Consider the following 16,585-nt stretch of genomic DNA (forward strand, 5'->3'; position numbering starts at 1 on the left):
CCCTTCACTCTAAGGAGGATGGACTGGGGTTATGGTGGGGAGTGGAGTGAGGAGGGTTGGAAGATGGCACACTTGGTCTTCAAACAGCTGTTGTCTGGCTATGGAGGCTGTCACCTACAGGTAGGGGAGAAGCAGGTTAATAGCCATACTGACATGAAAAGAATGCAAAAACAGACCCCCCCCCCCCTTTTCAAAAAATATGCAACAGAATCAAAATGAACGATGGCAATAAAACAGCAAGAGGTAAAAAAAGCTAAAGGAAAAAAAATGCCATAAAGGAAAGGATAGAGGCGTTAAAGTGGCTATCAAGGTTGCATTTTTTTCCTTCATAATCTACGCAATCCCCAGCGTATAGTGCACAGTGGTCTACATACTTTCTAGTGGCTGCATGATTTTTCCTACTGTGCCTTCTTATGTTTAGTAATATCTGTTTTTCTTTTTTTGACGAACCAAACATTTTGGTAACTAGTTTTCTCTAATTAAAGTATACGGTGCATGTCATCACATCCTTCGCTGTACATTTTTACCTGTCACAATGGCTATCAAGCCACATTCAGATTTGGGACATGCGGTAAACCCCATACTACTTACCGGTATTTTCTCTGCAGATGGTAAGAAACTGATCATTGTCTGTTGAACCTTGACTTTCTTTTCTCGACCAGCTTCTCTTTTGGGGCCTTTGGAAAACTGCTGCTGAGTGGTGGACGAGATTCTGGAGCAGTTTTCCTCTCCTGAGGCTGCATGCTCTCAGCCATGGCCACAACCTTGTCAAGGAGGCGTTTGACGTAGCCTGTGTGAGCATTTCATCTTGTAGCATGTGCAATATTCACTTTCTTCGTGACCAAATAAACTAGGTGGTGCAAGCTTACCATGAGTGGGTGACTCCTTTACTGGACAAGCTGTTGGGTCACCACCTGCTGCCTTTGGGTAACGCACACACCATCGAAGTGTGCCATCCTTTGTGCGTGCCTGACCACGTCCACTGTTCTCGTTGTAGTGAAGTACAGCAAGTTGGGTCCTGAAAAAGTTGCACAGGACAGTGTGAAAACGCGTCACCTTGTAACATATGTAAACAGTCCAACTGTAAAGATCATGTGACAAAAGAAGGTCAATGATGGGAGTTGAGCACAACACCATGTTAGCAATTAGTGCTTGAAAGCACCATGTGCACGCGTGATGAAAATACTGAAGGAGCAAAGTACTACTTTTGAAGAGCTATGAGAACAAAGCATCGCCTCAGTTGCCGGGCGGATTGAAAATGAAAATGCAGTGCTTGCATGGTGAACACAGCCGAAACTAAATTTCCACAAAGTGTCGGCATGTAAAACCCCTTCTGATTCGGTCGACTGTGTTCTTAATTTCTGTTTATACGACATAAGAAATGATGCAGCTATTGACAATTTCAGTAAGTGTAATTTAAGATGGGCACCTGTTCATATAGTTGCGGCACGTGCCTACATGCCTTTCACTTTTTCTACAGATGCATGTCTAACATTTGTTTTGTTTAACACAATTGTTTTGTGATATCGATCGCTTCTGACTGTAAAAGTAGAGAATAGAAGACAACAGCTTACCTGGCCCTCATTCCCAAATACGAATAATGGTAGGACTTTGGTGCAAAATGCACTAGAAGGCTATGAAAAGCCTCTAATCCATAGGTTTGATATCTAGTAGATAGCCGCGGCATGTCTTGCAGAAGGGCCTTAGAATTTGCAACGTCTTGAAGCTTCTGGAAAGCCTTTGATTCTAAAAAGAAACGGCCATTATCATCTCTTTGTAAAGCTCTAAGTGTGCGGCTTGCTGTATGCTCTGCATCAACCAGTTAAAAAGTGTTTCAGTGCACCTGTAAATAAACTTGCGTTCAGTAATGCACATCTTATAAGTTTCGATAGTTTTAATAAACATTGGTATTTGAGGTGCACTGTAATAAATGGTATGGAAGAAACAAACAGCCATTATTTGCTTAGCTCATGAAGCTTTTCATTGAAATTCTGCTGCACTGCACAGGTAGCTGAAATTTTGGAATCCAGAGAAACCCTCTTGGAAAATCTTGGAACCCTCAACAACCATAGGTTGTCCAGCCTCTCCATTGCATTGCCTGCCATTTCCTCTTGATTTCTACTAAGATATCATTAACTCGTTTGTTCACTTACCCACTGTGCTCTCTTCATATCATAATGTTACACTTTTCATTTTCACAGCTTGCAACATTGTACTCAATCTAAGTTCAACCTTTTTTGCTAATTCTGTTTCTGCACCATAAGTGAGTACTGGTAAGATACAGCTGTTGTATAATTTCCTCTTGAGCGATACTGGTAAATTACCATTCAATTTTCAGCATAATTGTTAAATGCACTGGTCCTTATTCTTATTATCCTGTTTCTTTCACTCACATGGTCTGGATCTGCGGTCATTACCTACTCTAATTAGACCTCTTCCCTTCCCACTTTTAATGCTTCGCTGCCTATCATAAACCACTGCTCGCTTCAGAGACTGTTGGACGTTGCTTAAGTTCTATGCATAAAGTTTTTAGACCCACTGTTCTGCTTTGCCTGTCGAGGTCATCGATAATGCTTTGCAGTTTGTTCCGAGTTCATTTTTCGAAAGCGCTAAAACAAAACGGACAAAGAAGGAACAGACATGGACAAGTGCTCATCCCTGTCTGTCCCTTCTTTGTCCGTGTTGTTTCAGCGCTTTCGAAAAATGACAAACATGCACCAACTAGCCCCATTTTCCACTCTTCTGGAGTTCCGAGTTCTTTAGCAAGGCAACGTGATCACCAAATTTCATTAACTCTTATCGCCAGTTCTCATTTGAGGTCTGTGAATACCTCCTGTAAACACGCAGTGAATAGTACTCTAGAGATTATGTCTTCGTACCTGAAACCCTCTCTTATTGGAATTTTGTTACTTTATATATCATACCTAGATGTGCCTAATTATGCTTCGCTAGGGCCTTTCACATATTTTCATTACAAAATGTAACATACCTTCTCTGAGCCACTGCTTGGGTCCGATGTCACCGTGCAAGCACGTGGGGAACGATGCCTGGTCGTGTGTGTGGATGTCCCTTATGTGGTTAAGAAGTGACAGCCATTTGGGCACAATGAGTTCTGCTTTGCCTTCGCTAGATGCTGCCGCCGAATACAGATGGTTGCACACAGACTTAATCCAGGGTGCAAGTTCCTTGCAGTTATTTTGTTTTGCAGCTGTGTGCAGTTTCTTGGTGATACCTAAAATGCATATTAAAAAAATAGGACTAATGTAATATATTCCATTAATATGCTGAAAATAACACTTTATCAGCCACCATAAAGCCGCAGCTGCTAGATACCTTTTGCCATGTGCCACACGTCGAACTCATGGGCGATTGCAGCTTTGTTGTTGCGGAGAAAGCACTTGATCTGTGTATGACGGTCGGTCACCAGCACTGCTACCTTGATGCTCTCACTCTCCAGAAAAGCAAGGCCTTGTTTCAGGCCTTCTAACTCCATGCGACAGCTGCCGCCAGCATCATTGGACTGTGGTATGATAATGGCAAAGGATATTGAGTGATGTGTAGCGTGTCTACCAATTAAAAAAAGACTGCATGCATTGAGGTCTCTCCTCCCAGCTGTAACTATTTTTAAGAAAATAAATCTTTGTATTTCTAACAATGGTAGTGCTGTGCTGATGCTTCATCTACCAGCACGGGGATTCAAGGCTAAGCCAATGATAATGCATGTGCTGTAGAAAGAAGTCATGATATTTAAATGTTGCGTTACAGTTCATTTGGCGGCATTAGTTAGCTATAGAAATTTACAGAACGTTGATGTAGCAAAGTGGAAACGCACCTGCACGACTTCAAAATGCAAGACTTTGTGGTGTTCAACGTCCATCAGAGTATACGTGCCATATTTAGCACTAAATCCTGGTGAATCAGCCCGTCCATCTCCAGCAAGGTTCACCTGTTGGCCTTGCAGCTCTTGCAGCAGACTTTTCTGCTCTTCTTTCCAAACCTGAAAACAAAACAGTGCGCATTGGACCTTGACCATGCAAAGAAAGCTGGAAACTTCTTCACAATGACTCCTTACCCTGTCAATTGCAGGCCACAGATATGAACGCTGGATTGCAAAAAATGTCCTGTTGCTCACAACTGGTACACCAATTGAAGCCAGCATTCTCAGTGTAGCTGTTGGGTTGCATCCAGAGAAGAGAACTGCTGCGCAAAGCTGCAGGTTGAGCATCGGCTGCTGTTTTTCGACGTACTGATTACACCAGTAAACGAAATGGCCAGATGCACACTCCCCATAAACTTCTAGAAGTGTGCCTTCACACTTGAATCTGACTGTACGAGTTGCGAGGCACTCTGTGCACAGCTGGAAAAGCTTCCAAAGGTACTTCTCCTGCACCAAAAAAATTTTGTTGCCGGGTTCATCTGGGGAGTTTCCGACACATCCGTGCCTGGAAGAGAATGGGCAAATTTTCAATCGCACTGGACAGCCTAAGCACGCTACCTTGCATGAAAAACATGAGTGAATGTTTATGGCACCAGAGTAAAAGTAGGGCAAACAGGTTTTTATCATACTGTTAATAAATCGCATACTTCTCTTCAAATTCTTCGCATGGAGTGTAGTCCTCATCATCGTAGTCCTCATCTCCACCTTCGTCTTCTGTGCTGTCATCATTTTCAATGGCCTCTCTTTGGATTGGCATGGTCGTTTGAGTGGCTACATTTATCATGGGGCTGCCAACCTGAATGCCTAAAAATCATGTGATATGTGCAGCTGCATTTAGTAGTTGTTACCACTGCACGCAACATAGAATATGCGGAAATTTTAGTACAACTGAAAACCTCTATAGCGCTTTGCCCCCTTCCCCGTCATTATTGTGCAAATGCATGCATAAAAAATGTACGCTGATTGTGGAGGCACATACCGATAGATACAGTGTGTGGTTTTGTCTGAGAGTGGTGTGATGCCATGCTTCTTTTCACACATGCCTGTACAGCTGTGCTTTTTGTCGCTGGCCGCATCGTTGCTTGGACAGACTTGTGTCTTCCCTCACAAGACTCTGTCAGTGTGACCTCCAGCGTTGCATCATGTGCTGAATCTGCAATAATGAGCTGGTTATCATATAATGTGTAAGGCGTCAATGCCTTGCATTACTCTGCTTGCTGAAGATTGACCATTACCAGTGAGAGCGAGGATACTTAGTGAATTTTCCACGCCGAAGTTTTCATGTCGCATTGCACAAAGATCTGCTCCAGCTTCTGTTGTGACATCTGCAACACAGACTGAGACATGATTTGATGCACAGTATAGGCATGCACAACTAAATGTTCAGACTGAATGTAGCGTCATTACCTGTTGGGCTACCAGAGGGACTGCCCAATTTTGGATCAAGTTTTTCCACGCTTGATCCTTCTCCAAGCAGTTCTGCAAGGACCTGGAAGGATAAAAAGTGTACTGAATTACTGAAGTGCTCTTTACTGAAAATGTTTCTATCAAAGCAAGAAAACCGCGTATGTGAAGTCGTTCTCGGCTGTTTGGCGATCATCGAAATGTATGTTTACCTCGTAAGAATACTATGACGCCTGCCGACTTATCGCATTTGCATAACCACATCGGAATTGGACAGATTTGAAAAGTGTGAAGCTATCGGTTACGGAAATAGGGGAATAGCGAGGCGCCAGTGCGCATGGGCAAGACCATTATCATTATAATTTCCCGTCCCGTCTGCATGCGAGGAACCATCAGCAGTGTTTCATTGACGAGTAAGTGACGTTTAGCGCAGGGGTCTCTATAGCATATCCCCTTGCGCGAGAAAAGGAAACCCGAGTACAGCCGCGCGGCGCTGTGCCCGTACCATCGCGGGATCGCTCTCCGCGTGCGCTCCTCGCGGTCAACGCTTCATGCAAAGCTCCACACGCAAATGAGACCAGAATTGCCGCAGAGTAATGAATTTAAAATCGGAAGTAGAAGCACTCACCTCATGTTTCCTTCTTTTAGCAAATGCACTTCTTGGCGGTGGTGGCATGCTTCTTTTGTGCAAAAATAGTGAAGGAACCGCGTCATGGTTCAGCCGTTCCCCTTTGACAGAAACCCCTAGCGATCGCATTAGGGACAAGCTCTGCACGTAGTCGCTGTCACGAAAGTGCTTCGAGCAGAGTACGCTTGCTTTGGTCGGCTTGAAACTCTCCCTATTCACAGCAACGACCCACTGCGCTGCGAGCTTTTGATCTTTCGGGAAAGTGTGGAAGACGACATCGTCGCGGCCGTAGGTGCTCGTACACCCGAACGCACAGCAGTACCTCATGTTAGATCGGCTGCACGTGGCTGAAACACTTTGGGATTACGACCACAACGCAGGCAACACGAGGAGCAACGCGCGCTGAAAGCACGTTCGGGTGACTCGGAGGGTTTCCGGCTCCTCAAAATGACGTCACACGGGCCGACAAGGAGGAGGTTTTCCTCTATGCTTTTCTCCTCTCCTGCGCTCTCTCAGGACGCGGGAGATTTGAACGGCGCGCACTCAATCTGTGATTGTGGCGATGCTTTTGCAACAACTGAAAAAATAACTTCACAAGCAAGATCAACAATGAGTATACTTCAAAAGCCTAGAAGGTTAGCAGATTTGAAAACCGCCTCAGTCTCCCTTTAACACATTTTACCCTACGGCGTTTCTTTAGACGTGTAGCAGTGCGCCGTCCAGGGAGCGAACAACAGTGAGTCTTTGCGTACGTCGAGCAGACGGGCATTAAGTTTTATTTGCTCGTCGCCTGTTAGCCTTACCGCGTTATGGAGATCTACGCCTGGTTACCGATGAAAGGAATGCAGCCGGGTTGTTAGCATCAAGTATTGGTCACACAGTGGCGCAGCATTACACTGCGCATCTTGAATGCGAAGCATGTAAAGATGGGCACAAATGACACGTCCCCTCAGCAATAGTGGTGATACAACCTGGAAGCTGCGCAATCCCTGCGCTCAAAAATTTCAAGTTGGTGTGATTTCAAGGTAATACTTTTGTTCCTTAGAGCGAATGCATGTTGTAAGCAATTCCCCGCATTTGGGTGTCGTGTGATTATATGTAAGTTTGTCTGAAGCCGGTTTTGTGGAATATGCTGCTCACCTCCCCACCGCGTGTTGGGCAGCCTGCCCGCCGTATCACTCGGCAGCCCACTTAGTCGAGAGAGGCTGCTCGGGAAGAGACACCTTGTTGCAACCCAATTCATACTGATGGCAACACCCGCCATAGCACCTGCCATGTGTCAGTGCGCCACTGTTCACCTGACCACCATGTGGCTTACTCGCCAAGGTGTAGCCGGTGGAAAGTAGGCGAAATCCTTGGGCGGTAATCAGACGGCACTGCCTCTAAGCGCACCGAGCCCAGCGGAATGAGGAGCAGCGATTAGGTGGAGAACCTGATTCGAATCATGCTTGCACAGCAGCTAAACGGAAGATGCTGTGGTCGTAATTAGGTGGCAGCCTTGAAAATCGTAGGTCCAAGCCGCAATTGACGTCATTTTAACACACATATCCGCATTCGGCCTAATTACTCATATCGAGTGTCATTTTTTATCTAGCGCAGCAACACGCCTAGGCTCATTTTCCGATTTCGGACATACACGCTCGTCCACTTCTATCTTGAACACCGTTCTGCGTGGCCAGCGTAGGGTGCCTCTATGCCAGCGCCGCCGGTGTGGAGACAACTTCAGCGGCGCCGCCATATTGATTCACACGGGATCAGGGGCGCTAGCGTTTGAAGCGGCGCCGTTCATGCTCTCGGCGCGCTTCAAAGTGCCTTAACTTGAACGGCCTTTCACAGCGAGAGCACCACTGGGCTACCAGTCGAGCATTTCGCGGTACATGGGAGAGGAAAGTTGTGATTCAATATGGCGGCGTCGCTTAAGTTGTCTCCACCCGGCCCTGGCATCGAGGCACGCTAGGAAGCGCTCCGCGGACCATTTCTAGCGGGCGCCTGGGGAGCTAGCGCGAAACCGCAGTGACAACAGTAGATGGGGCCTCCGCTGCGTTGTCTGCTTAAGCGCGGCGGCTCCGCCAAGGGGCGCTTGCTTTGAGGTAAAGGTAGCTTTGCTCTTGCTCTGCGCATAAAAATCGAGAGTCTGGCATGATTCCCGAGAGGTGCAGCAACTGCGCTTGGTTCTGCGCAGCACGTGGTATATCGGTGCAGTTGCTTCTCGTGTTTTCTTTTTTTTCATGTGATCACAAAATCAAGGCTGTCACAGGTACAACTTTCTCTATGCCTGAGCCAAGTATGCAGGCTGTGGTGACACTTCCACAACTTAGGGGCTCAGGTGCTTGGTGCCGAGCAGCCAGAATGTGCCCTCGACTCGCTCCATTGTTTCCATCAGCTCAACGTTGGGCTCTACCAAGTCAGTGATCAATGCATTGCGTCGTCGAGATAATGGAAAGCGACTATGAACGTTCTAGCAGTGCGCCGGCTACAACGGCAAAAATTGGGAAAAATTCATAGAGAACAAAGTAGACATGTTGCAATGGTCATGTGGACAAAAAATGAGAAACTCTAAAGAGAAGAAACAAGGAAGAGACGGTCGGAATTGGCTTTTGTAGCGAGAGCTACACTCGCTACATGGGCCGCGGCCTCGCGCACGCTCCACCGTCAAGGCCGAGCGTGACGTCACGCGGATGAGAAGTTCTGCGCATGCGCCAATACCATGGTAATCAGAAAGACCCCACAGCTGCGCCGCGTTCTTCGTCGCCGCTTCGGCGCACGCCGCTCTATCACCCGAACCCCGCGTCGCATGCGCAGGATTGGGCATCAAAGGCGGAGATATAGTGGGCGTCTGTATCACAAAGTTTGACATGCATGCAGTGGAGGAGAGTCCAGCCGCTGCTAAACGTCCGTATAGACAAATAAAGATTAACTCTTCCTATCCAGAGGTTGTAGCCCGGCAGTTGGCTTGAACCAAATAAGAACGCTGTAGTCTGTGTCTACTTGAAACAAGGTATCACCGCTGTCAAACATCGCCCTTCAATCGCGGTGAATAATGGTGAAGCCTGCTGTATTCAGCCTCTGGAAGCTGGCATTATCAACCAAGGACTCTACGTTGCACCAGGATGATCTTCCAAGTAGACGATTGATGTGGTTGCCAGGTATATACGAGCTTATGGCATGGTTTCACTTTTGTGTGTGACTTTGGGTGATTTCAACAGGAAACAGGACTCTCTTAGTGTATGAAAGAAAAGTTTGACTTTAAGTTAGCATCGGACCCACACTTCCAGACTACACAATGGGGAACTACTATAGAGCTTGTATATTAAAGAGGCTCTACAAAACCGAAATGCTTTATTGACAAAATTGAGACGGCTGCATGCTACTTCACAGATCATCGGGCAGTCTTCCTCTCTGCCAAACAAAATGAATAAAAGATGTGTATACCTAACGTCTCTCATTGCTAAACGTACAGTGTCCACAACAAGCTCAGCCAGAGAAACGTACCTCTCGCTATGTATATTCGGGCATAGCCTAGCTAAGCCACTGCCAATTTTTTTTTAATTAGAGTAGGCAGTTAAGAAGAATGGCCGCAACAACTTTTGACGGCCGGGACGAAACGAAAGCATATACACTCTTGCGAGGACTTTGGTGCAGCTGCCAATCGCCTAGAAACGGGTGTTATCTCCACCAACTACAACCCCCGCCCTCATCTTATCTGGAAGAGATCCGTAACTTGCGCCGCAGAGCTCAGCGTTCGCCCTGAGTTCCTCCCAGCGCTCTTGCACGGCAGAGGAAAGCTTCTCTGATGACAAGCTGTGTAGACTGCGGGAGAGCAACGCAGCTTTGTGGATTCCCCACAAGTTCTCGATAATATTCAAGTCCGGGGATTGCGGTGGCCATTCCAGCAAGGCAACTCCACGCTCCTGCAGGAGTGGCTTCCTAGCAGCCGTTCTACAATTTTTGAGTTCTGCCACATAGGGGCATCGCTTGACTGTTGTTATCTAAACATTGTCAAGTCCGAGATCAGCCTTCACTTCCAGGACTGAAGTGGTCGGTTGGTCTATTACAGCTGCTACAATCTGCACATCCTGGTCTACTGTTGTCACCCGGCGACGGGCTTGCCGAGGGGCATCTTCAATGCGTCCTTCGTTCCTGTACGCCTGAATTTTGCGGTTTACAGTAGGAAGAGGACGTTTCGTAATGGCAGCGATTGTGCGCTAAGAATATTATCTTAAACATAGATCCACAATACGTCTTCTTTCATATTCCGGCACTTTCAGTATTGTGCTTCAGTCGTGAGCGAATAAAGGATTGAACTACTGCAGAACATATGAAGCCACGCTATCGTGCAACGACGAAAAAAAAATCAGCGCTGCGAATTGCGCATGGCTAAGTGTTCGCGGGCAACATAAAGATAGCACGATTGATACCGTACATTTTCATGTATTCGGCGACTCCTGAAAAGAGCCGCACTCTTCTTCTCTAGGTTGTAGGATGCCCAGACAGCGTTCGAATCGCAGTCAGCTTTGCTGCTATTTGACAAAAAGCGGGAGCTTTCAGGGCCGTTCTTCAGCTTTCAGCCGAAAAAGAACTCAAGCACAACCGATATGGCGGCCTTCTGCCGCGCGGCGATAAAGAGATTGATGCGTCATTCAGCGCTTGCATCCAAAAGGAACACTCTCATGAAGGTAGGGATGACAGGAGATTTCGACACATTCAGATATTTGAAGCTCTTTGAATGGCTCAAGAAAAATGCTTCTAATCCCTTGGAGACCACAAGAGGAGCTCACTGCATTCAATTTGGAGTCAAATTAGCTGTGACGTTATAACTGCCTTCGGAGTTGTAATACATACCCTTCGCAATCCCACAGCATGTTAATTTAGTCTACGCTGATTCTTCGCTTCCGGAATGAACTTAACTAAACATTCAATTAGAACGTTTTTTATCTGTTCGCATGAATAGCACGAAGAAAATTGTTGGAAATGAGCAGCAGTTTAGGGCGGCGCATAGACGAGTTAAATTCCTTAGCTCATGAAGGCCGTAGTGCGGGTAACACCCGTATGCTATGAAACTTTCCTGAAATTCTCTACATTATCACATTTTTGTTTTAGGTTAGTAACGAATCGAACGTTTTGCAAAAGAGCTAAAATTAGGCCGCATCATGAATTATCGTTGATTTTGCGGCGCCAAACTGAGCTCATGACAACAATCGTATGAGTCGCGAGAATATTCTAGCTGCTCGGCACGAAGCAGCGGAGCAAATAGGTTGCAGAAATGTCACCACACCTTAGAGACTTGGCTCAGGCACCGAGCAAGTTTTGCCCGTGACACCTTTTACTTTTTTGAGCGCATGAAAAAAAATAACAGACGAGAAGCAACTGACCACGATATACCACATGCTACACAGAACCAAGCCCAGTTGCTGGGCCTCCCAGGAACGGTGTCGGACTCTCAATTTTCGTGCGCATAGCAAGAGCAAAGTAAGCTTTACTGCAAAGCAAGCTCGCCTTAGCGGAGCCGCCGCGCTTACGCAGACGAATCCGCGGAGCCCCCACCTTCAGCTGTCGCTGCGCTTGCGTTCAAGTTTCCCGGGAGCCCACGAGAGGCGCTCCGCGGATCGCTGGCCTAAAATCACTAGAACGAGAAAAGTACCGTAACCATCGCCGGAGCCGCCGACATATTTGGTCCAGCGCCGCTGAAGCGACGACTGCGTGCTGTGCATTTTCTACAGAATAAATTAGGTTTAGCGAATTGTGCGTGGTTTTACAGTAATGAATGAAGCATACCGTTTTTCTCTTGCTAATTAGGCGAAAAAAGGCTGTAATTATTAAGGCGGAAGTCTTTCTAGGCTCACGGAACGAAAATCTAACCGCGGCTGTGTGACCGAATGGTATCACTTGTATCCAATAGAAGGCATGCAGAGAGAAAAATTTGACCTTGGCCCATATGTTCCAAAACTTATGTCCAACCGAATTTCACTACCGCGGACACAATAGTGACCTGCAAACTTGGCTCGAGCCAGTCCGAAATTCTGCCCACCCGCCATCAAAATTTATCTCACGCCGATTATCACCAAAATCGATGTCCAACCTAATTTCGACTACGGCGAACACGATGGTGACCTCCAAATTGGGTCCGGACCACTCCCAAATTTGGCCCACCTACCCCTGAAATTTGCCCTCGGCCAATTTAAACCAAAATCGATGTCCAAACTAATTTCACTATGGCAAATACGATGATGACCTCCATATTTGGACCGGACAACTCCCAAATTTGGCCCACCCAACCCTGAAATTTGACCTCGGCCAATTTGGAGCAAAATCCATGTCCAATCTAATTTAACTACGGCGAACACGATGATGACCTCCAAATTCCCCCGGACCACTCCGAAATTTGGCCCACTCACCACTGAAATTTGACCTCGGCCGATTTGGACCAAAATTGATGTGCAACCTAATCCGACTGCGGAAAACGCGGTGGTGACCTCCAAATTTGTCCTCTACCGCTTAAAAGGATCACAAACAACGCTTAGGAAGGCACAAATGCTTTCGCATTATCGCACGTAAGGAGACATAAGTGCTCCTCTGAATTTTTAATTGCGTATGCATCACGAGTACTGTCGCGAAAAAAAACATGCGAACAGAGCGGTGCGTGTGCACTCCGCTGTTTGCATTCATTAAGGCGAAAGCCTTTCTTCCCTCATGACTGGCGTGGACAGAAGTTGTAGAAAGACCGCGGGCCCGAAATTGTGCACATGAACTTTCAATCATAAGATGCATGTATGGCGAGTATTGTTCGTAGGAACAAATTTCTCCCGACGGATTCTGTGGAGCCATATATCTCTTCGCTTGGAGTCTTTTTTTTTCCCGCTGGGAATGGCAAACAGCGTTTTTCCCGATTCCCGCAGATTGCCGCACCCAAAAGCGCAGCACCCAGGCATTCTTCGATGTCTTTATGCAGGCATCAAATGCACAAGCGTCAATACGCGGCAGGAAATGCTGTGCATGCTTATCTCAGCCCAAAAGAGCAAGTGCTACGTAATGCTCCGCATGAGCTGCGTGTCGACGGCCGTGAGAAAGAAGCGAGCGGACAATTTATGGAGGAGAATGACCACGTCACCGCGGAGAACGAATCGGGAGCGCACGCGCGCTGGGCCGCCGGCGAGAGAAAACGAATGCGGTACTTTTCCCGTTCCAGTGACTTTACGCTGGCCTAGGGTGCCTCAAGGCCAGCGCCGCCGGGGTGGGGACAACTTCAGCGGCGCCGCCATATTGAATCACACGAGACCAACGGCGCTAGCGTCTGTAACGGCGCCGTTCATGCTCTCGGCGCTCTTCGAAGTGCTTTAACTTGAACGGCCTTTTGCAGCGAGAGCTACACTGGGCTACCAGTCGAGTATATCGCGGTACATGGGAGAGGCCAGTTGTGATTCAATATGGCGGCGTCGCTTAAGTTGTCTCTACCCGGTGCCTGGCGCTGGCATCGAGGCACCCTATACGCTGGCCACGCACAGAGGTGTTCAATGTAGAAGTGGACGACCGTGTACGAACGTAGTCTGTTTCAAAAATACACGGCCCATGATTTCAGTGCCCTGAGCGGCTGTGGGACCGCACCGTGGCCGCCCTGGCGCTGCCATCTCCGTCGGGCTAAATTATCAAGGGACATTACGTTGGGCGCTCGCTGCGAGAGTTCCCCTGTGACGACAGCCTGCTCCCCCACTGTCGCGGGGTAGCGTAAAACGGCTTATGAACCCCTTGTGCACCGTACTTCTGCTTGGCCTTTGGCGCGCGCTGCGAAAGATAGTGGCCGGATGTTCGCGTGTCTCCGCCTGCCATGTGAAGCGCTCACCGTGCGTGCATACAGGAACGAAAAACTACTGTCATGGCAAGGGGCTTCCGCTTTTATTTCAGCTCCGATGTAAAGACTAGCTTTTACTGCGCGTCCTCTAATGTTATCTGTGGTCAGAAACACTATATCGAAGAATTGGGCAATCAATTAGTGCCAGACTGAATGGTCATCGAGCTTACACAGCAAGGATTCAGATGGCAGTGGCGGAACGTTTCACAGCAACAATTTACTTCCGCATTCCTTTCCACCCCTGCCCCTTCCTTTCATGCTTTCACAGAACTCGCCCCCATGTTATCTCTTTTTCCTTTATTTTTTCACCAGTATTTCGTTCGGATATGCTAAATATTTCCTCATATTACCTTCCAGGTCAACCCAATCAGTAATATCAAGCCACCTGTTGCAACTGGACACACAGCCTTCCAAACCCACACTCGCTATCACTCCACACCCAGGGATTCCTTTACGCTGAGCTGGCCTTTTATGCGACAGCATACGCAGCTCGTTCAGTCTAAAAGCTGTGGTTGTAGTCGGCACCGCATGTTCGGAAATAATAGGGAGCTGCGTAAAAAAAAATTGGAGAGGACACTTCATCTCCACCTTTCGGATATGAAACGACAGCATAGTGCGATAGCCTTTCTATTCTGAGCAGTTTGACACCTTTTAACGCTTTTTTCTTTTTGTGAACTGTTTCAATTGATCAATTTGCAGATTCGAATTTTTGTTAAGTAGCAATATGCGGTTTTGACTTTTGATTTTGAGAATTGTGACACCTTTGTACTACCATTTACTATTTTTGTCATTTTTGTTTCCCTTAAGAAATCAATTAATTACAAGAATTGAATTTACTCGTCTTTGGCTATCACACACCAATCAGTCGTCGACCGCTAGAACCACAAACTAAAATTATAAGATATTTTTTTACGCATTCCCCGATTATAGGTAGCCGGTTCAATTCTCTACCGCGAGCAAGGTTGTAACTAAACTATTAAGTTCATGCTGCACAAACGCTGAATTGTAGGACAGCATCCAGGACATTCTGCGGGTAACGGTGGGCATGAAATAATTTTTTTACGCTTCCCCCGTTTTTACCCCGCCGGTTCTGTTCCCTACCGCGAGCTTAGCTAAGGCACAGCTTAAAGTGCTCTTTCTTATTTTTCTTTTCACAGTTTTGCAGGCATACGGGTTAATCAACTTTAGCAGCCAACATGCCTGGAAAAGATTCGCCTTCCCCCTCATAATGCCATTCCCATTTCAAACCCTCCTCCCCCTCACCGTGCCTTTCTTCTCAGATGGATGGCCATATTGGCACAGTACCAATCCATCCAGTGGCGCCATACCGCGGCGGAACTGTTTTAGCTGGGACTTGCCATGCCTTGCGCATTCTAGGGGCTAGAGGATTGTCATCTTCCTCGCTCGAGCGCCCTGCTGTCTTTTCTCGCCCAGCAAGCCTAGTTGTAGCAACTGTACCGTTCCCTATTTCTGGGCTACATGCGGTACAGTCTTCCGATATTCAGTTCCATTAGAAAAACAAATATCAAGACTCTTCAAAGTGTGCAAGCGCAAGCTCTCCGCATCTGTCTTGGACTGCCTAAACGTGCATCAACAGCAGTAACTGTTCTTGTTGCCCGGGAACATCCTGTTACTACATACATTGCTGTTGACACCAAGAGAACACATATTCGGCACCTCACATGGGTTCCCTGTCATCACCTCGCAACACTCCCAATAATTAGGCCGCGTACTGCATTTGCCAAAGTCATTGAAGCCCATCGCGCATATCTTCCATCGCAGTTCACCCCTGCGTCAAGACCGAGCTCACCCTTATGGAGTCTTCATGAACCTCGGGTTCACCTCTATATTCCTGGCATTACAAAGGAAGCTGGTGTATCACTGCCCTCTCTCGAAACATCTGACATTGAATCACCTGCATTCTTACCACAGTCACCGCATACATATTTACAGAGATGGATCAGTTCACTCGACCAGTTCTGCAGGGTCGGTGGTGATACCGGCCAGATCCACCTTCATGAAAGTGAAGACGACCCATCCAACATCTTCAACTGGTGCGGAACTCGCCGCCGTACGGGCTGCGGTAGAGTTCATCAGTCAAGAACCTCCACTTGACTGAACGGTTTTCACCGACTCTAAAGCAGCCCTGCAAGCTGCGCTACGCCGCGGGTCGCAGGAGCAACCTGTTGCTGAGATCCGTCTACTGTACCACGGCACCGTTTCCAAAGGTCATGACATCATTTTTAAATGGCTGCCAGGACACTGTGGTATTAACGGCAATCACCAGGCCGATGCGGCTGCGCGTTCTGCTCACAACGACGAACTTCCAGTGAGGAATCCAATATCGAGACCCGACGCTGCGTGTGGGCTTCGCCCTTTGACGCTGGAGCTCACGCTTTCAGCGTGGAACACGGGAGAGCTTTGCAACCTCCGCCTCAAAGCACTGGACCCTGAATTGCGCCTTCGTCTTCCACGTAAGCCCCGCCGCGGTGGCTCAGTGGTTAGGGCGCTCGACTACTGATCCGGAGTTCCCGGGTTCGAACCCGACCGCGGCGGCTGCGTTTTTATGGAGGAAAAACGCTAAGGCGCCCGTGTGCTGTGCGATGTCAGTGCACGTTAAAGATCCCCAAGTGGTCGAAATTATTCCGGAGCCCTCCACTACGGCACCTCTCTCTTCCTTTATTCCTTCACTTCCTTCTTTACCCTTCCCTTACGGCGCGGTTCAGGTGTCCAACGATATATGAGACAGATACTGCGCCATTTCCTTTCC

At 47.6% G+C, this 16,585-nt stretch overlaps 2 protein-coding genes across 2 annotated transcripts; both read right to left on the reverse strand.

Moving 5' to 3' along the window:
• Positions 1-420: 420 nt before the first annotated feature.
• On the reverse strand, positions 421-1,602 carry LOC144108784 (uncharacterized). Its single transcript, XM_077641963.1, has 3 exons — positions 1,575-1,602; positions 870-1,018; positions 421-790 (listed from the first exon to the last, which is right to left on the reverse strand). The coding sequence occupies exons 1-3, from the start codon at positions 1,583-1,585 to the stop codon at positions 624-626; spliced, it is 327 nt and encodes a 108-aa protein (XP_077498089.1). The 5' UTR covers positions 1,586-1,602; the 3' UTR covers positions 421-623.
• A 2,708-nt stretch (positions 1,603-4,310) lies between these two features.
• LOC144108522 (uncharacterized) lies at positions 4,311-6,057 on the reverse strand. The gene is made up of 7 exons (XM_077641738.1): positions 5,970-6,057; positions 5,345-5,426; positions 5,173-5,262; positions 4,917-5,090; positions 4,585-4,741; positions 4,359-4,442; positions 4,311-4,326 (listed from the first exon to the last, which is right to left on the reverse strand). The coding sequence occupies exons 1-7, from the start codon at positions 6,015-6,017 to the stop codon at positions 4,311-4,313; spliced, it is 651 nt and encodes a 216-aa protein (XP_077497864.1). The 5' UTR covers positions 6,018-6,057.
• Positions 6,058-16,585: the final 10,528 nt, after the last annotated feature.

Source organism: Amblyomma americanum, chromosome 10, assembly GCF_052857255.1.
Source record: "Amblyomma americanum isolate KBUSLIRL-KWMA chromosome 10, ASM5285725v1, whole genome shotgun sequence".
Lineage (NCBI taxonomy): Eukaryota > Metazoa > Arthropoda > Arachnida > Ixodida > Ixodidae > Amblyomma > Amblyomma americanum.

Excerpts from the sequence above, each read along its gene's own strand:
- LOC144108784 (XM_077641963.1), bottom strand. Across the intron at positions 791-869 it reads AAAGGAGTCACCCACTCATG|GCTACGTCAAACGCCTCCTT; the intron begins GTAAGCTTGCAC and ends ATGCTCACACAG.
- LOC144108522 (XM_077641738.1), bottom strand. The coding sequence starts at position 6,017 with ATGCCACCACCGCCAAGAAGTGCATTTGCTAAAAGAAGGAAACATGAG. Across the intron at positions 5,263-5,344 it reads TCCCTCTGGTAGCCCAACAG|ATGTCACAACAGAAGCTGGA; the intron begins GTAATGACGCTA and ends TCTGTGTTGCAG. Across the intron at positions 4,443-4,584 it reads TGCGAAGAATTTGAAGAGAA|GCACGGATGTGTCGGAAACT; the intron begins GTATGCGATTTA and ends ATTCTCTTCCAG.